This window comes from Martes martes, assembly GCF_963455335.1.
Source record: "Martes martes genome assembly, chromosome: 12".
Lineage (NCBI taxonomy): Eukaryota > Metazoa > Chordata > Mammalia > Carnivora > Mustelidae > Martes > Martes martes.
The window spans coordinates 89,162,935-89,181,767 of NC_137900.1; the positions used below are offsets into that span (position 1 = coordinate 89,162,935).

The following is an 18,833-nucleotide window of genomic DNA, read 5'->3' on the forward strand; positions in this document are numbered from 1 at the left end:
GTGATGGAATGAGCTGAGAGAGGGGGGTGTCTGTCATCGGGGACACCGGGCTCTCCAGCTTGAGGGACAGGGAGGCCGAGGTGCCGTTCTCTAGACTGAGGAGGCCACGGCGGGGAGCATGTTTGGGGGGGAAAGTTGGGGTTCTGTTTTGAACAGGTGGAATCTTGGGGCGCCTGGCGGGCTCAGCCGGTAGAGCATGTGACTCTTGATCTCAGGGTTGTGATGTTGAGCCCTGCACTAGGTGTAGAGTTTACTTAAAAAACAAAAACAGGGGCGCCTGGGTGGCTCAGTGGGTTAAAGCCTCTGCCTTCGGCTCAGGTCGTGATCCCAGGGTCCTGGGATTAAGCCCCACATCGGACTCTCTCCTCAGCAGGGAGCCTGCTTCCCCCTCTCTCTCTGCCTGCCTCTCTGCCTACTTGTAATCTCTGTCTGTCAAATAAGTAAATAAAATCTTTAAAAAAAACCCAAAAACACAAAGTGGAGACACATGTTGTTTTTCCAGAAAGACAGAGTGGCCCATGCGGTCAGCTGCCGAAACGAGCCCTCTTGGATGAGGAGGCAATGTCCGTTGAGGGGAGTGACCAGCAGGACCCTGGGCTTGGCAGAGCAGTTCGGCCAGAGCAGCCACGACGGGAGATGAGGAAGGGAGACCTGGAGCAAAGCACAGATCCCCGTGCCAGGGGTTCGGAGGGAGAAAGAGAGAGAAGGCTGTGGCTGGGGGCCAGCAGGCAGCTTGGCATTTTCCTCTTTGAAGCTGGGAGAGATTTAAGTCCTTTGGAATGTCACAAGAAGCACCCAGAAGAGAGGGAGGCTGACGATCCAAGAAGGGCAAGGGGATGGCATTTGGAGCTTCGGGACCTTTCCATCATGAGGAGGGTGAGGAGGGGGTGTGTCTTCCGTTGTGTTGTACCAGGCAGTGAGAGCTGAGGCAGGCTTGGGGGCAGGGGATGGAGATTTGGAGGCTGGGAATGAGAGCTCTCAGGTGAGGGCTTCTCTTTTCTCCGAAAAGTGGCAGAGATCCTTGCTGGAGTGCGGGCTTCAGGAGCTGTGAGGTCCCGCAGAGGAGGCGGGGCAGGAGCACATGGAAACTGGCCCGTTGGGCTGGGCGAGAGTCCAGCTGAGAGTGGAAATCCTGGGTCTATAGTAGCCACACTGTGCCAAAAAGCAAGATGGTTACAGGGTTTTCCCAGGCAGGGATGATGGGGGAACCCACAGGCAAGGGAGTCAGTGACAGGATGGGTCACTGGATGGACTGCGGAAGGAGGAAGGGGACAGTGGGAGGCATCAGTGCACTCAGAGGGGAAGGAGGAGAAAGAGGACTTGAGGCCAAAGAAGAATTTGGGAGCCCCTGTGAACAATAGGGTGGTCTGAGGCTCTGGGATGACTCCAGGACAGGTCAGGTGGGGCAAACACAGCTTGGCTTTAGAAATGGAATCCCCATTCTGGGGCTGGGAGTGCCTTCCGACCAGAGGCCACCATGCAAGGGAGGGGACTCTTCCATAAGGCCTCAGACCTTTCATTGCAGGACCACTGGCCGCCGAAGCTTTGACTGGGACCCGCTGTAACTTTGGGAGACACGCTGAAGACCAGGACTCCCGCGTTCGATGCGCCTACAAGGCTGCCCGGTAACCAGGCAAGTTCATCCCTTGCTGGTTCCCCACCCTTCCCCTGCCAGCAAAGATAGGGTGCACAGGCTTAGCCCTCTTCCCTGACCCTGGGAAGAGCCTGAACGGAGACCCAAAGATGATATAGAAAAGTAGCCCCCCCGCCCCCCACCCCAACCCCTCCACACTGCCCATGGGTTGGGGGTGAATGGAAGGGGAGCCTGGCTTCTTCTCCAGTCCTGTCTTCTAGCCCCAGCAACTCTTTCCCGGCGTCAGGCTCCATGCAGAGAGAAGCTTCGAGTGCATTCAGTCTCTCCGGGCATCACTGCAAACCCATCCACAGATGAGGACCAGAGAGGCTCAGGGAAAGTGGCCAGTCTGCGATCACAGCAGGTACTGAGCTGGAGTTTTCCACTGGGGACTTCAGGCCTCTCCCTTTCTGCCCTCTCTGAGGGGAAGCTGGAGCCCCCTCCCCATCTCAGCAGGGGCCTCGGACCCCGACTCTGCCGCAGGGGAGGCTATACCTCCTGCTTTGAGCAGGGCGGGTCACGGTGCAGCCTCTGGGATGCCCCCTGGACGTACTACACGCAGCCTGAGCGTGGGCTTTGATCTCTTAAAAGGCCGGAGCAGCGCCAGCGCTGACCGCGGAGGAGAGGAGGACGGCACGTGGAGGACGCCGGGCTCGCGACGAATCTGGATGGCGCGCCAAGTTCCGGAAGCACCCCCACCTGCCTCCCCCGCCGTGGGGTGTCACCGCGCAGGTCTGCGAAGTTCCGCGTGAGTCCGCCAGAGGGCGCCTGGGGGCGGAGGCGGGGAGGGAGCAGGGAGCCCGGCTAGGGCCGCGGCAGGTCGGTCCCGCCCCGCGGGGCTGCGGCTCAGATCCAGGGGACGGGTGGATGGCGGGGGAATCCGGACTCAAGGGCGTCGGACGCTCACTAGGGCCGGATTCCGGGGGCTGAACTCACCGGGCTTCGGAGTGGAGCGTTCTCGGGCGCCAGGGCAGCTCGGACGCCGTCCCCCCGGACCCTCCCCTCGGTCCCCCTTCACCCCCCCCACCGCCGGCGCCCAGCCGGGATGGGGTTGCCCCTGGGTCGCGCGTGGGGCGGGTCTCCGGGCCCTGGCCCTCCGCCGCCCCTGGCCCAGGAGAGGACACTTGAGAATCAGCGTGTAGCGGGTGGGAGGGGGAGCCCCGTCTTGGGGGGTACGCTCCCTCCCCCTCCTCGGGTTGCCTCGGCCCCTCCCTGGCCCCAGGCCCCGCCCCACCCCGGCCGCCCCGCCCACTCCCCTCTGCCGGGCCCGAGCCCCGGGGGCAGCCGCCGCCGCCGCCGCCGCCGGAGCGCCCGCCATGCCCGTCGCGCCCGCCGCCCCGCTGCTCCAGCTGCTGCTCCTGCTAGGGCCGTGGTCCCAGGCTGCGGGCGTCGTGGAGCCGCCGCTGCCCGCCGTGGTCCTTACCATCCTGGCCCGCAATGCCGAGCACTCACTGCCCCACTACCTGGGCGCGCTGGAGCGGCTGGACTACCCCCGGGCCAGGCTGGCCCTCTGGTGAGAGAGACCGGGCACTGGCACCCTCTGGGCATGTACCCTCCCCTCCCGCCCCACAGATAGCCTCCACCCCACCCCCATGACCCCGTCTGCGCGGTCCAGACACCACCCAGACAGGCCCCTCCCCTGGCAGACAGGCCCTGCCCGGTCCTGAGCCCCTGGACCAGAACCCTTATCCCCTTGGCCCTGCAGACTGACCTCTGAGGCCTTAGGTTGACCCCGGAACACTCATTCCGGTACCTAATCCTCTGGGGACCTCCTCTGGCTTTAAGTTGTGTCCTCTTGCCCCAGCCTCAGAGCCCAAACTCAAGCCCCCTTGGGTGCTGTGGTTGGCTTGACCTGGAGCAGAGCAGGCAGCAAGGGCTGGTGTGCCCTGGGTCCCCACGTGGCAGAGATCAGCAGGACTGGGGGTTCCTGGGGAGCAGGTGAGGGTGCTCTCTGCAGGGGGTGATCAGACCTGCTCCTCCTTCCTGGGGCTGGTTCCAGCCTCTCTGTGGGGGGTCTGGGTCCTGCCAGCTAGCCCCCCCACCCCCCAGAGCCCCTTCCCTAGAGTCTCTTCCCCAGGCGTCCCCAGAGGGCTCCCTGGAATCAGAGGCCCCGGTCTGTGAAAGCCAAAGCAGGGAGGAGTCCCAAGCTGAGGTCGGGGATAGACTTGGGAGGACTGACCAGCTACCCCCCCCCACAGCACATCCAAGTTGCACTGCGGGTGGAGGCCGGGCCTGGGGAGGCTGCCCACAATTACCACAGTTTGGGAGTTAGTTCCCACCCCTACAGGACTTGACACGTAGTTAGTCTTCACTTCTGGGGAATTGGCTTAAAGGGGCAGTATCCCCTAAAACGCGGGATCTTGGCTAAGCTCTCTGTGCCCCCCGCTCTGTCTTGGGAGCCCCTTCTGCAGAGGAGAGGTTATGCTCTACGGCCGCGGAGTGCAGGCCCACCAGCACTTCTCAGGGATGTTCGCTGGAAGGTTTGGTCCTTATTACGATTTTCGGGCCGAGGGAAGCCGCAGGTCTTCTGTCGGGTCCTAACTCAGAGAAGGGGAGGGACGATCTCCTGGCAAGGAAGGTGCAGTCCTCCCAGCCCAGCTGCTTTGTCTTTCAAATACATTCATGTTCTGGTATCTCAGCCCATGAGCCAGGCAGGACAGCTTGTGTCCCTTCCAGAGGGAGAGAGTGAAGCCTCTAGATGGACGGGACTCGCCTGAGGTCACACAGTGGGTCACAGACCTGTGCCCAGGACCTGGGGGCTTGCCTTACTCTGGAGCACACTTCCTTCCCCCACGGCACCCAAGCCTTGGCAGCATTGGTGCTCCTGGGGTCAAGGCTGCCCCGGGATTTGGCCCTTCTGTGGTGGTGCCCCCTCACCCTTCTTCCTCCCGTGTCCCCAGGTGTGCCACGGACCACAACACGGACAACAGCACGCAGATGCTGCAGGAGTGGCTGGCCGCTGTGGGTGACGACTATGCCGCTGTGTTCTGGAGGCCCGAGGGGGAGCCCAGGTGGTGATGGGGGGAAGGGTTCTTGGGAAGAGGGGCGGCAACCGCAACCCAGAGAGGAAAAGAGACAGCCGGACAGCCAGACAGCCAGACAGCCGCAAGCCACCGCCTCCAGGCCAGGGCTCTATCTACTGCCCTGCCGCGCAGGGGACCGCGTGCACCTGCCCCTGGCAAACTTCTCATCTCTTCACCCTCTCAGGTCCTACCCAGATGAAGAGGGTCCCAAGCACTGGACCAAAGAAAGGCACCAGTTTCTGATGGAATTGAAACAGGAAGCCCTGACCTTTGCCAGGGACTGGGGGGCTGACTACATCCTGGTAAGCAAGCCTGGCTAGGATGGGTTTCCCACAGGTGGCAATGTCTGTCCCTGACAGAAGCCTCGGTGTGACTTACCCACCTGTAGGCTGGACCCTTCCGCTAGCAACCTGGATTGGAACCCAGAGCTTGGATCCCTATGCTTGAGCTCAGATTGGCTATGAAGCCAATCCCTGAGACAGACTGTAGGGTGTATACTGAGCCTAGGTTCCTGGGCTAGAGCCCGGAGTATAAACTGAGCTTGGTTCCCCAGACTAGAACTCAGCATAGGCCTTTGGCTCTACTCCCTAAGTCAGATCTAGAATAAAAGCTCTTTGATCAGCAGCTCAGGCTTAATCTCTGGCCCCGATCCCAGAGCCAGTGCTGCAGACCAGATCCTTGGTGCAGAAACAGACCTACTGGTTTACAGGTTAGAACTCACTGAGAGGACACCACTGGATCCCGGGGGACATGCAGGGGTCTCTGGCAATCTGGAGGGATCCCACTCAGTGACTCCTTGAGGGTATAGCCCAGACAAGGCTGGGGTCTGTGACAAGCCCTCCGAAAAGTTTGCAGATACAGACAACATTCTGACCAACAACCAGACGCTGAGGCTTCTGATAGAGCAGGGGCTGCCCGTCGTGGCCCCGATGCTGGACTCCCAGACCTACTACTCCAATTTCTGGTGTGGGATCACGCCCCAGGTAAGGCTGGGGATGGAGGCCTCGGGGTCTTTGGGCCATGGCAGGGGGACGGTGTTCTGGGGATGGAGGGGTTCTGTCATGGTGAGAGCAACCCCTTTCCCCAGGGCTATTACCGTCGCACGGCCGACTACTTCCCCACCAAGAACCGACAGCGCCGGGGCTGCTTCCGGGTCCCTATGGTCCATTCCACCTTCCTGGTGTCCTTGCGGGCTGAGGGGGCAGCCCAGCTCGCCTTCTACCCACCTCATCCCAACTACACCTGGCCCTTCGACGATATCATTGTCTTCGCCTATGCCTGCCAGGTCGCCGGTAAGGACCAGCTCTCCGTGAGCACCCCCGGAGGCCTCTAGGGCTTTGCACATGCTCTTCCCTCTGCTTTGCATGCCCTTCCGCGGTTTCCAATCTCCAGTCCATCCTGTTAAACTCCTGTTTGTCTGGGTCATAGCCTTTCTTGAGCCCGCTCCCCTGGGAGGTTAGATGTCCTTCTGGTTCCCCATCATGGCACTTTCACATATTCCTTCATTAGGCAAATATTTATGGAGCACCCACCATGTGCCAGGCACTGGGGAGACAATGGTGAGTAAAGTCAGGCAGTCACTGAACTTCCAGTCCAGTCTGTCCGAGGATCACACCAACCAATGTCTGATTGCAGCCATGATGGGAAGGAATGCTTCTTAATTCCAAATGCTCAGGGAGATTAGACCAGAGTAGATCTGGTCAGGGAAGGCTTCCTGGAGGGTGTGAACTTTGAGGCTGAGATTTGAAGTATGGGAAAGCATTAACAAGTGCCAGAAAGAGCATTTCGGGCAACAGGACAGCAGGTGCAAAGGTCCTGTGGTAGCAGGCAACATAAGAAGGCAGGTGACAGGCGCACAGTAAGTGAGGGGAGGCATGGCAGAGGCTGAGTCAGGGAAGGTAGGCAGGGCCAGCTTATGTGGCCCTGACCGGCAAGCATCTGGTCTTTATTTTTATTTATTTATTTATTTTTAAAGATTTTATTTATTTATTTGACACAGAGAGAGAAATCACAAGGAGGCAGAGAGGCAGGCAGAGAGAGAGGAGGAAGCAGGCTCTCCGCTGAGCAGAGAGCCTGATGTGGGGCTCGATCCCCGGACCCTGAGACCCCGACCTGAGCCAAAGGCAGAGGCCCAACCCTCTGAGCCACCCAGGCACCCCAAGCCTCTGGTCTTTAGCCTGAGAACACTCATCAGAGGAACGTGCGATTGGCTTCGCACACTGAAAAAAACACTCGGGTGTTGGCGTTATTTTTAAGGTGAAAAGTAGCACAGAGTGTTTGGGCTGGGTGGGGATAGATCCAATCCTGAGGAAGAGCCAGAGATGAGAGTGAGCCAGAGACACCCAGTGTTGGGAAAAGGACTGCACAGGCCAATTCAGGGAGAAGGAGAAGTGATGCTGGAACCCAGGGGCGCTGCCCTGAGTAAGCAGTGGGCCCACAGTGGCCAGAGGGGGAACGTGTCGTCATTGGCTTTTTCGTGCAAGAGGTGTCGGTGGAGTTGGCTGCAGACGTGTGAGGCAAAAAAACCCAAAACACACACACACACAAACAACATATCAAGCGCAAAAGGCGAGGGAAGAGAAAACAAACCCATGGAGAATCCATGAGGAGAAGCAAAGCGTTGCCGTGTTTTTGTCATTGCTACCACCGCTGCAGGTGTCAGCCACTGTTGACTGGTCAGCGGTTTGCAGGGGCTTCTGTCCCCATCATTCAGGCTTCCAGCACCCAGCCACTGAGTCCCCACACTGGCCCGGGCTCTGGGCGCCGTGCTGGGCTTGGGGTTGACTTTTAAGCAGATTCTGTGCGCCTGCGGCTCAAGAGTTCGCAGTTTTTAGGAGATAAAGAGAAAGTAGTAATTACCGTAAAGGCAACAAATACTGAAGAGATAGAAAAGGCCACTCTGGTTGGCGGGTGGAGGGCAGCGTGGAGAGGCATGAGAGGGTGTGGGGTCGCTCCTGGGGTCTGGGCCTGAGGATGGGGCTGGATCCAGGCAGGGCGACAGGGTCGGAGGGCGGGGCGACAGGGTCGGTGGGCGGGGCGACAGGGTCGGTGGGTGGGGCCTTGAGCAGGTAGGGGCAGTGGCCTGGCCTGAGGACTGTGGCCAGATGGGAGTTTGCTTACTCCTCCCTCCCCATGACCCCCCAGGGGCAGGGCTCTGTCCTGCTCACCCCCATGCCCCCACACCCAGCTGGTGTTCTAGACCTGTCTAGACCTGTCTGTTGAACGCGTAAGCCATCTCAGCTAGAAGGGTGCCTTAGACATTGTTTGAGTTAAGCCCTTTCTCCCTCCAACCCCACAGCAGGGGACGCCTGCCTTGGATCCCGAGAGCTCTGCCCCTGCCCTAGCCCTCACTTGGCCTCTCTCCACAGGGGTCACGGTCCACGTGTGCAATGAGCACCGTTACGGGTACATGAACGTGCCCGTGAAATCCCACCAGGGGCTGGAGGACGAGAAGGTCAACTTCATCCACCTAATCCTGGAAGCGCTGGGTGAGGGCTGGGAGCCGGGACGCTAGCCTGCGGCCACGCTGGCCTCCCACCCCCTTGGGCCCCTTCTCCGGGGCCCTGGACCTGACTGGGCAGTGGGCTTGGGGTCCCGGCCTCACCTCTAACTTAGTCCCTGACTCTGGGCAAGTCCTTCTCCCCGCTAAGCCTCGGTGTCCCCGTCTATAAGACGGAGGCAGGTGTGTCCTGTGACTTCTGAGGGCCCTTCCTCCTGGGTGTTCCGAGGGGGCAGGGGTAAAGGGGGGGCACTGGGACTGCAGGGTCACTGCTGACAAGAGCCAGTAGGGATTCGTGATGGGGGGTACTTTCCTCTGCAGTGGACGGGCCCCCCATGCGGGCCTCAGTGCACGTGTCCCGGCCCCCAAAGAGACCCAGCAAGATGGGCTTTGATGAGGTGAGTTCCCTCCGCCCACAGAGCTGGGGTCAAGAAGTGGGTGGGCTCTCCCCTCCCGCTACACCCACCCCTCCCGCACCCACCTTCCCTGCCTCCTCCAGGTGTTTGTCATCAGCCTGGCCCGCCGGCCCGACCGCCGTGAGCGCATGCTAAGCTCGCTCTGGGAGATGGAGATTTCTGGGCGGGTGGTGGAAGCTGTGGACGGCCGGTGAGGCTCCCCGGGGGCGGGGCCCTGGGCAGCTGGGGGAGCATTGTGGTCCCCCGGAGCTCCCTGGGGATGGGAAGAACAGACAAATGAGCGGAATGAGTTGGCTGTCCCAGGAGGTGCTCAAACAGGGCCTGAGCGATGATTCTGCCTGAGAGAGTCCCGGGACAGAGGGAAACAGGGCCGGGTGGCCCCCTCGGCCTACTGGAGGGAGGAGAGCACGGCTTAAGGCCTGGAATCTGGAGCCCCTAGGCTTGCGTTCCAGCTCTGCCACTTACCCGCTGGGGTGACCTCCAGCAAGTCACCGGCCCCTCCCAGCCCCGCTGTGTGAATGGCACATAATTGTGCCTTCCTCGTAGCACTTCTAAGGGCTCGGTGAGGATTTAGCCAGGGCCTGACACATGGGAAGTATCCCAAAGGTTACGTGTCTTTATTATTATCAGGCTTAGTCTTCTCTGTCATGGACTTAGGGCCCTGACGGGTGGGGGCCAGTCCCGGGGGAACCAGTGCTCACACGGCTGCACTCGCCCAAGGTGTCAGCCCCTCGTGCCCCCAGCCCTTGCGACGGCAGGATGTTCATCCTCTCCTCGGCCCTGTCCCCCGCGTTCATCCTGGGGAGCGTCTCCCTCAGGCTGCTGCCCGTCTCCCCGTCTTCTGTTCCCTCCCTCGAGAGTCACCCCGGCCTCGGGTGGCTCTAGTTCCCTGGGTTGTCACCAATGTCTTCAGGCCACACAAAGCGGTAATAAGGGCGAGACCTTTAAATTAAACTCCAGTGTGACGGCCCCCGATGGGCGCAGGCCAGGCGCCCCTGGCAGGCCCCAGCAGGCGCCCCTCACCCCATGACTCCCGTCTCCCTCAGGACACTCAACAGCAGCATCATGAGGAGGCTCGGCGTGGACCTGCTGCCCGGCTACCAGGACCCCTACTCGGGCCGCACACTGACCAAGGGCGAGGTGGGCTGCTTCCTCAGCCACTACTCCATCTGGGAGGAGGTGAGGACGCTGTCCCCGCGGGGAGAGCCGTGGCAGGGGCACCCTATTCACGGCTGTGTGCTCCGCACCTAGGGGAACCAGTGGGTGAATGGATAAACCAAGGAAGACCTGGCCAGGCCCTTTAAGCCTTCTGTGTGTTCAACCCTGTGCCGTGTCTGTTCTGTAGTCACTATGGAGCACGTCCTGTGGGCCAGGAGATCTGAGAATACAGAGGGGAACAAGGAAGAGGCCCCTCTCTCCCTTTTGGGGGCTCAGGGACCAGAGCAGGGCACGGAAACCAGGGAAAAACCAAGTTTGCCGTGGAGGGGAGATGTACAGACTGTCCTGGAGTGTGGATTGGCCAGAATTCCTGGCCTGGTGTGAGGTCGGGGTGGGCCTCACCATCGAGGGTCAGTGAGAAGAGCCTTCTGGGCAGAGGAAGACAGTGGGGCAAAGGCCCTGGGGCAGACAGGAGCTGTGTGTCCAGGGGGTGGGAAGAAGAAAGGGCTTGGGCTTGGCCTGGAAGCCTCAGCGCAGGGCTGGGGGTGGGTGAACACTGGTGAGAGGTCACTGCCTGGCCACTGCAGGAGGGACCAGGGGACTGGCCCTCCAAGGGGCATGTGTCCCCTCTAGGAGGCAGCACCCAGATCCACTTCTTATTTTTACTTTCCACTGTAGCCAAAATATGAGCGTGTGAGCTTATATTTGTTTATCTTCCACCATTCCTTTTTGTTGTTATTGTTAAGATTTTATTTATTAGTTTGACAGAAGGAGAGAGCCCAAGCAGGCAGAGCGGCAGGCAGGGGGAGTGGGAGAGGAAGAAGCAGGCTCCCCATGGGGCAGGGAGCCCAATGCAGGGCTCGATCCCAGGGCCCCGGGATCACGACCAGAGCCAGAGGCAGATGCTTAACAACTGAGCCACCCGGGCGCCCGTCTTCTGCTGTCCCTGAACAGATTGAAGCATCACTTCCATTTCACCATTTACTGAGCTGATTTCATGTTCTTTTCACATTTCCAGAAGTTACAAAAATACTTTTTCTTAGGGATCGTGAGGGCTTAGGTCTTCCTCCCACCCCCAGCCAGCCCAGCTTTCTTCAGGACAGCTCAGGAGGCCGTGTGAGGAGCTGGGCCTGGAGTTTCCCTACTACAGCACGGGGACATCGTGTGTCCTGCTTCCCGAGGGTCCCCAGGATCTAGCAGCGCTCAGTGAACACAGCCAAGGTTATGATTGCCATCACGAGTCTGCTTGGAGAGCTAGACTCGGGGCCTGAAGGACCTTGCCTGCCAGAGCCAGACATTGGGACTTCCGTCCCTGGGCAGTGGGAGCCCCAGCAGGCTTTGGAGCAGCTGAGGGACGTGGCCAGGGCTGAGGCTTTGCCATGTAACAGAGGCCAGGGAAAGTCTATCAGTGTCAGGCAGGGGGAAGGGGACATCTAAAGAGCCACCCCCGTGTTGTGTGTCGTTCCCCCCACCCCACCCCATTATCGCAGGTGGCAGCCAGGGGTCTGGCCCAGGTCCTGGTGTTTGAGGACGACGTGCGTTTTGAGAGCAACTTCCGGGGGCGACTGGAGCGGCTGATGGAGGAGGTGGAGGCAGAGAAGCTGCCGTGGGACCTAATGTAGGCAGCCTGCACCTGCGGGAGGGGGGCCCCAGAGGGGTGAGGGGGCGAGGAGCGGCCTCTGGGGCTCTGCCTCCTCCTGCTGGGAGCCTGGCCAGTCCTCCCCCCTGAGCCTGGCCCCTGGGATGTGGTTGGGGAAGGGGTCCTTGGACACCCTGGGGACCTACAGTGACTCCTGGTTCCCCTCCGGGTCACTCGCAGCTATCTGGGTCGGAAGCAGGTGAACCCCGAGGAGGAGGCCACTGTGGAGAGGCTGCCGCATCTGGTGGTGGCGGGGTACTCCTACTGGACCCTGGCCTATGTCTTGAGCCTGGCAGGAGCTCGCAAGCTGCTGGCCTCGCAGCCCCTTCGCCGAATGCTGCCTGTGGACGAGTTCCTGCCCATCATGTTTGACCAGCACCCCAAGTGAGTCTCCGACGGGAGGCGGGCAGGGTCAGCTCATCCGGGGAGCCCACCGCAGCCAGGGCAGCCAGGGAGACTGAGGCTGGGTCACTTCTTCGAGGTCACCAAGGAGTAGCCCAGCCCGACCCTGGAGTCAGACCAACCTAGGTGTAAATTCTGGGCTGCCCGTGTGGTTTTTAGTCAAGCCCTGTCCCTGTTGTAAGCCTCAGTTTCCTCATCTGGAAAATGAGGAGACTAGAAACCCTGCTTCTTGAGTTTGTTGTGCAGTCTTAAGGGCGAGGTCTGTAAGGAGTCCGGCTCCAGGCAGGCGTGCAGTGTGGCTGGCGGGGCCCACCTCAGCCCACCTGAGTCTCCCCCCCACCCCCGCCCCGCCCCACAGCGAGCAGTACAAGGCGCACTTCTGGCCGCGGGACCTGCTCGCCTTCTCCGCCCGGCCGTTGCTCGCTGCCCCCACGCACTATGCAGGGGACGCCGAGTGGCTCAGCGACACGGAGACATCCTCGCCCTGGGACGATGACAGCGGCCGCATCATCAGCTGGAGCGGCTCTCACAAGACCATGCGTGGCCCCCGCCTGGACCTGGCTGGCAGCAGTGGGCACAGCCTCCCCCCGCCACCCCACCCCCGAGATGAGCTCTAGGTGAGGGTGGGGCCGGGAGGAAGACCCCAGCCCCGTGCGCCTCGGTGTGCTCTCCCCTTCTAGGCTGTCTCTGGGTCTCTGTTTGCCCTTCTCAGCCTGCCTTCTCTCCTCCCTCTCTGTCTGTGGCTCCCTGTATTTCTCTACCTCATGCTCTCTCTCTTTCTCTCCGCTTCTCTCTGTCTCTTGGACCTTCTCTGTGTCTTCTTTCTTTCTTTTTTAAGATTTTTTTTTACTTATTTGAGAGAGAGAGATGAGCAGAGGAGAGGAGCAGAGGGAAAGGGAGAAGCAGGCTCCCTGCTGAGCAGAGACACCCTCCCCCCCCCCCGCCCCCCGCAATGTGGGACTTGATCCCAGGACCCTGAGATCATGACCTGAGCTGAAGGCACCCGCTTCACCGACTGAACCACACTGGCGCCCTGTGTCTTTTTCTGTCTCTGCCTCTGGATGTCAGACTCCAGTTCTACTTCTCTCTTCTTGTCTCTTCCGTCCCACCAGGGCCAGGCAGTGCCTCCAGAAGCCCACCCAGGAGCAGGCTGCCGCTGGCCAGGGAGCAGAGTTGGAAATAGCTTCAGGAGTCGCCACCAGGAGCCACAGACCCCACAGAGACCCGGCTGTCACCTTAGGCATGGCCACTTTGTCTTCTGGCTCCCTCTTGCATTGGGAGAAACCACTCCAAGATGGGTCCCTTCTCTGAAGGTCATGTAGAGAAAAGGCAGGGCTCACAGGCCCTCTCACCCTACCTGGCCTGACTCAGGGCCTGGGGTGGAGGGAAGGAGGGGGGCTCCCCAGCCTTCGGTGTCAAGCTGGACAGACGCCGGGAGCCCTGCCCTCTCCGTGGACCCAACTGCTGGGGCCCCTCCGCCACCTTCTACCTCCACCCCAGCCCCCTCCCCACTTGACACGTGGGTCTCACTTGCCTGGGCCCATCATCCTCTCCCCTGGCCACTGGGAAGTGCGGGGAGGTGGGAGGAGAGCCCTTGCAGGCCTGGCACCCAGCACAGAGTAGGCCCTCAATAAAAGCCAGCTGGTGTTTGCACTTTATATTTTTAACTCCTGGACCAGCCTCTTTGTGTGTCGTGAGGTCTGGGAGGGAAGGGCTCCCAATCCATGGATGGGCTGTCAGAGAGACATAGCCGGGGGTGGGGGGGGTGGGGGGGGTGGGGGTGGGGGGGTGGGGAGTGGGCAGCCTGGGGGAGGAGTCAGGCCGACCTGGGATCACCATCTCCTTGCTAGGTGATCTTGGGTGGGATGCCCTCCCTCCCTGGGTCCTAGTCTGCTCCGTGGTGAAGTGGACATGGAAGAGAAGCACGGCAGGGACTGGGTGGGTATAAAATGGCCAGACCCGGAGTCCAGTCCACAGTGAATGCTCACGCACTGGGGCCGTCCTGGGCATCACCAGCCCCACCTTGCTGGGCAGGGTGGGCTCAGACCCAGGCTGCGGAGCCTCCTCCCCTTTGACTCTTTGTTTTGTGCAGGGGCCGCCCTGCCCTGGAGAGGGATGGGGGAGATGGATCCAAGGCTCCCCTCTGGCCCTAACCCGTGTGGCCACCAGAGGGCGAAAAGAAAGAACATGAACCTTTGTGGGCCAGAGCGCCCTCTGCTGGTGGGGCTCCCTCAAGGGGAAAGGAAGCCTGGGGCATCTGGAATCTGCCTGTCGTGCTGCTGCCGGGCTACCTACAACAGCTCCAGGTTCTCCCGCTCTCTTGCTTGGGAGCTGCTGGCTTTCTTCCCTCTGCGTCCTCCCTCCACAGGGCCAGGCATCTGGGCCCAGCACCTGTCTCCAATGCCTGCACTCAGGCAGCTGGAGGGGGTAGGGAGGTGTCTTCTTGCCTTGGCCTCTACCAGCACGAGTCTGTGGCACTGGCGTGTCTAGGTTTCCTTCTTCAGAGCAGCCTCCTCCCATGGCAGACCCTTGACTTGGTTGTACAAGCACCGGGGTCCTGGCAGAGTCAGGCAGGCACCCCTTGCTTCTGTCCTGGGGATGAGGTCCAGCTGGCCTGGCTTTGGTCCTGGGACCTGGCATGGCTGTGAGAAGGATTTTGGGTCAAAGCTATTGGACAGGTGCTTGGTTAGTTCCAAGAGTGAAAGTCATCAGTTCCAGATGGTGATGACCTTGGGCAAGTCCCTTCTCTCTCTAGGCTTCCAGTGTCCCCTTCACTCATTAAAACAACCATTTATTTTATTTATTTATTTATTTTTTAAGATTTTATTTATTCATTTGACAGAGAGAAACAGGGACAGAGGGAACACACAGGCAGGGGGAGTGGGAGAGGGAGAAGCAGACTCCCCGCAGAGCAGGGCGCCTGATGTGGGGCTCGATTCCAGGACTCCGGGATCATGACCCGAGCCAAAGGCAGATGCTTAATGACTGAGCTACCCAGGTGCCCCTAAAACAACCATTTATCGGGCTCATCCTATGGGCCAGGTTTAGGCATGAGGGATACAGCAGTGCATAAAAGTGTCCCCAAAATTCTTGACCTAGTGCTGTTGACGTTCTAGAAGACAGAGAGACAGAAATAAGTAAGTAAATATTAGAGGGGTAGGTGCTATAGAGCATAATGAGGTAGAAAACATCAAGTATGGTCTGAGAAGTTAACATCTGAACAAAGACTCAGACATGAGGGGGCAAGCTGTGGGGATATCTGAAGCAAGCCCATTCCAGACCAAGGGAATAGCATATGCAAAGGTCCTGAGGTAGGAGCAGGACTGGCATGTTCAAAAGACAGCAAGGAAGCCAGTGTGGCTGGAACAGAGTAAGCAAGGCCTGGAGAGCCTGGAGATGATGGAGCCAAGTTCAGGGCCAGAGCAAGGAGGACCTTGGAGGACATTCTGGCTTTTACTCTGGAACAGGGAGCCCCTAGAGGATTTGAGCTGACAATTGACTCTATCTAACTTATTTTAACATGATTACCCTGGCTACTGTACTGAGAATAAACTGTAGGCTGGCTCAGGAGAGAAATAAGGAGAGAAGTTAGGAACCCATTGTAATAATCCAGGTGAGACACACGGGGCTTCAGATCAGGGTGTTTGCTAGCAGTGGGGCGGTGAGAAGAGCCCTCCCTCGATGGTGGCTGGTCCCTGCAAACCTCGGTGCTCCTGGAAGCCCCAGCACGGGCTCCCCAGGCAGAGAAAGCTGGTGTGAGTTGTCTCTGTCCTTTCTAGTTCTGTGACCTCAGGCAAGTGTCCTGAGCCTCCTCTAGCGTCAGTGTTCTGCTCTGTAAAATGGGGTTAGCACTCGTGCCAAGCTGACTGGATGTGGTGAGGCCTGGCCAAGCTCACGCAGGTGAGCACGCTGCCCGGTGAAGAGGGAATGCCGCACTGATGGTTGCTGGCATCACGGCGACACTCCAGTGACAGAGTGGATCAGGATGGGCTTGGGACGTCTGCCTGAGTCAGAAGAGAGTGGGGGGCTGTGGAAACAGATAATCTACTTTCCAGTTTCCCCCCTGCCTCTTGTCTCTGCTGCTCGAGTCAGGTGCCTCTCCTTGTGGTAAAACTCTTCCGTTTTCTCCTCTGTAGAATGGAAGAGGCGTGATTTTGTTTTAAAGATTATTTATTTATTTATTTGTTTGACAGGGGGAGAGAGAGAGAGAGAGAGACCAAGCACAAGCAAGGGGAGTGGCAGGCAGAAGGAGAGGGAGAAGCAGGCTCTCCACTGAGCAGGGAGCCCGACTCAGGGCTCCATCCCAGGACCCCGGGATCATGACCTGAGCCGAAGGCAGACACTTAACCGACTGAGCCACCCAGGTGCCCCGGGCTCAAACTTTAGAGGTCATCTGAATCCCCTGGAGAACATGTTCAAACACAGGTTGCTGAGCCCCTTCCTCGGAGTTCCATCCGTAGGTCTGGAGTGGGGTCGGTGATTTGCACCTCTACCAGGTTCCCTGGTGGTGCGGATTGGTGCTGGGATGTGGGGACCACACTCAGAACCACTGGTTTGGGCAGGTGCCTAATCAGGACTCTCAGTGAGCTCAGAGTCCATCCAGTCTCGGGCGCAGGGCCACTGGTCAAAGGATCTAAGAGGAGCCTAAGCCTTAGTAAGGCCTGGAATTTTCTTTCTACCAGTTCCACCCACGGCCTGAGAGAAAATGCCAGGCCCTCTCTGGAGCGCAGAGTCCTTCTCCCCAGGGCAGTAATGTGAGGGCTGCCTCAGGCTCCTGGGGGGATGGGGCTCTAGGATGGAAATCACTGATATACGGGCCCTTGGGCAAATGGAGACCAGCCTGGGCCAGGGGCTGGGGCGGGGCACTGCGGGGCATCCCTCTGCTGGTCGCTGCTCACAGGGTTGGGGTCCAGCACCGGAGCTCCTAGCTAGCTCCTCCTTCAACTGTGGGTCTTTCTTACCAAGAGCAGAACCAACATTCATTGTTGAAATTTGGAAAAACAGAAGGAGGTAGATAAAACCATTAATATTAATATTCTGAGACCGTGTCTTCTGGTTTAAAAAGAAATTTTTTTAAAGCAGGCTCTACACCCAATGTGGGACTTGAACTCATGACCTCGAGATCAAGAGTTTTGTGTTCTACTGACTGACCAGCCAGGTGCCCCTAAAATTTTTTAAATTTCTTCTTTCCTTTTTTTCTTTTAAACATTTTATTATATGTTATTTATTTTTTTAAAAGATTTTATTTATTTATTTGACAGGGAGAGATCACAAGTAGGCAGAGAGGCAGGCAGAGAGAGAGGAGGAAGCAGGTTCTCTGCTGAGCAGAGATCCCGATGTGGGGCTGGATCTTAGGACCCTGGGATCACAACCCGAGCCGAAGGCAGAGGCCTTAACCCACTGAGCCACCCAGGCGCCCCAGAATTTTTTTTTTTTAAGATTTTATTTATTTATTTGACAGAGATCACAAGTAGGCAGAGAGGCAGGCAGAGAGAGAGAGAGGAGGAAGCAGGTTCCCCCGCTGAGCAGAGAGCCAGATACGGGGCTTGATCCCGGGACCCTGAGATCATGACCTGAGCCCAAGGCAGCTGGTTAACCGACTGAGCCACCCAGGTGCCCCAGAGCGTGCAATTCTTGAGCTCAGGGTTATAAGTTCAAGCCCCACACCGGGTGTAGAGATTACTTAAAAAAAAAAAAAAAAAACACAACACTTAAACTTTACAGAAATTTGCAATGTACCAGTGAAAATCTCTCTCGCAATTCCATCTTCCATCAGTCCTAACGGTTCAGTGTATAACCCTCCAGATTCTCTTTACCTGCTGGTAGTAACGTACTCAGGGGGTTTTCATGCAGATACATAATCGTGGGCTCTACTTAGTTTAACACATCACCTTTTATTCCTCTCCGTTCTAATGTCTGGGGATCTTTCCATGCCTGAATAATCTGCCTTATCACATTTAACGGCGGTGTAGTGTTTTCTGAATATATGTAATATAACTTATCAAGCAGCTGGGATTGATTTTTCATCCTTCCACAAGTATTAGTCATTTTAATTAGGTCTCAGGTTAGACAGACTGTGAGTTGAGATCTGGGATCTAGGAGATCCTCCCTGCTTCACTCTGACTATCCTCTAATGTTTCTTTTTTGTTGTTTGTTTGTTTCAGGGGTACAGGTCTGTGAATCGTCAGTCTTACATAATTCACAGCACTCACCATAGCACATACCCTCCCCAATGTCCATCACCGAGCCACCCCCTCCCTCCCACACCCCTCCAGCAACCCCCAGCTTGCTTCCTGAGAGATTAAGAGTCTTTTACGGTTTGTCTCCCTCTCTGGGTTCATCTTGTTTCATTTTTCTTTCTCTTTTATTTTAAAGATTTTATTTATTTATTTGACAGACAGAGATCACAAGTAGGCAGAGAGGCAGACAGCGAAAGGGAGAAGCAGGCTCCCTGCTGAGCAGAGAGCCTGATGCGGGGCTCGATCCCAGGACCCTGGGATCATGACCTGAGCCGAAGGCAGAGGCTTTTACCCACTGAACCACTCAGGGGCCCCTTGTTTCATTTTTCCCTCCCTTCCCCTATGATCCTCTGTCTTGTTTCTCCTCCTCTATTCTTTCTTTTTCTTTTCATTTTTCTTTTTGCCTTTAAATTTATTTATTATTATTGTTAAAATTGAAGTAAGTTGACACGCAAGGTTACAGTAGTTTCGGGTGTACAACATAGTGATGTGACAAGTTTATTTATCATTCTGCCTGCCACATATGTACTTACCATACAACACTGTTAAAATATCATTGACTATATTCCCTATGCTGTGACTTTTATCTCTATGATTTGCTCATTCCATAACTGGAAGTCCATATCTCCCACTCCCCCTCACCTATTTTGGCCATCCTACCCCCTACAAGAAACAACAGTTTGTTCTCTGTGTTTATGGGTCTCTTTCTGCTTTTTTGTTTGTTCATTTGTTTTGGTTTTTAGATTTCACATAAAGTAAAATCAGATGGTATTCATCTTTCTCTGTCTGACTTACTTCCCTTAGCACAATATCCTTTAGATCCA

At 57.7% G+C, this 18,833-nt stretch overlaps 1 protein-coding gene across 1 annotated transcript; it reads left to right on the forward strand.

The window, feature by feature from the left end:
• Positions 1 to 2,949: 2,949 nt before the first annotated feature.
• CERCAM (cerebral endothelial cell adhesion molecule) lies at positions 2,950 to 13,437 on the forward strand (the record flags this gene model as incomplete). The annotated part of the gene is given in 15 exon segments (XM_080820793.1): positions 2,950 to 3,146; positions 3,438 to 3,466; positions 3,469 to 3,571; positions 4,447 to 4,644; positions 4,841 to 4,958; positions 5,505 to 5,639; positions 5,744 to 5,948; positions 8,025 to 8,144; positions 8,477 to 8,553; positions 8,655 to 8,761; positions 9,618 to 9,750; positions 11,220 to 11,347; positions 11,549 to 11,752; positions 12,129 to 12,387; positions 12,883 to 13,437. Coding segments are annotated over 14 exon segments (2,013 nt in total). The 3' UTR covers positions 12,883 to 13,437.
• Positions 13,438 to 18,833: the final 5,396 nt, after the last annotated feature.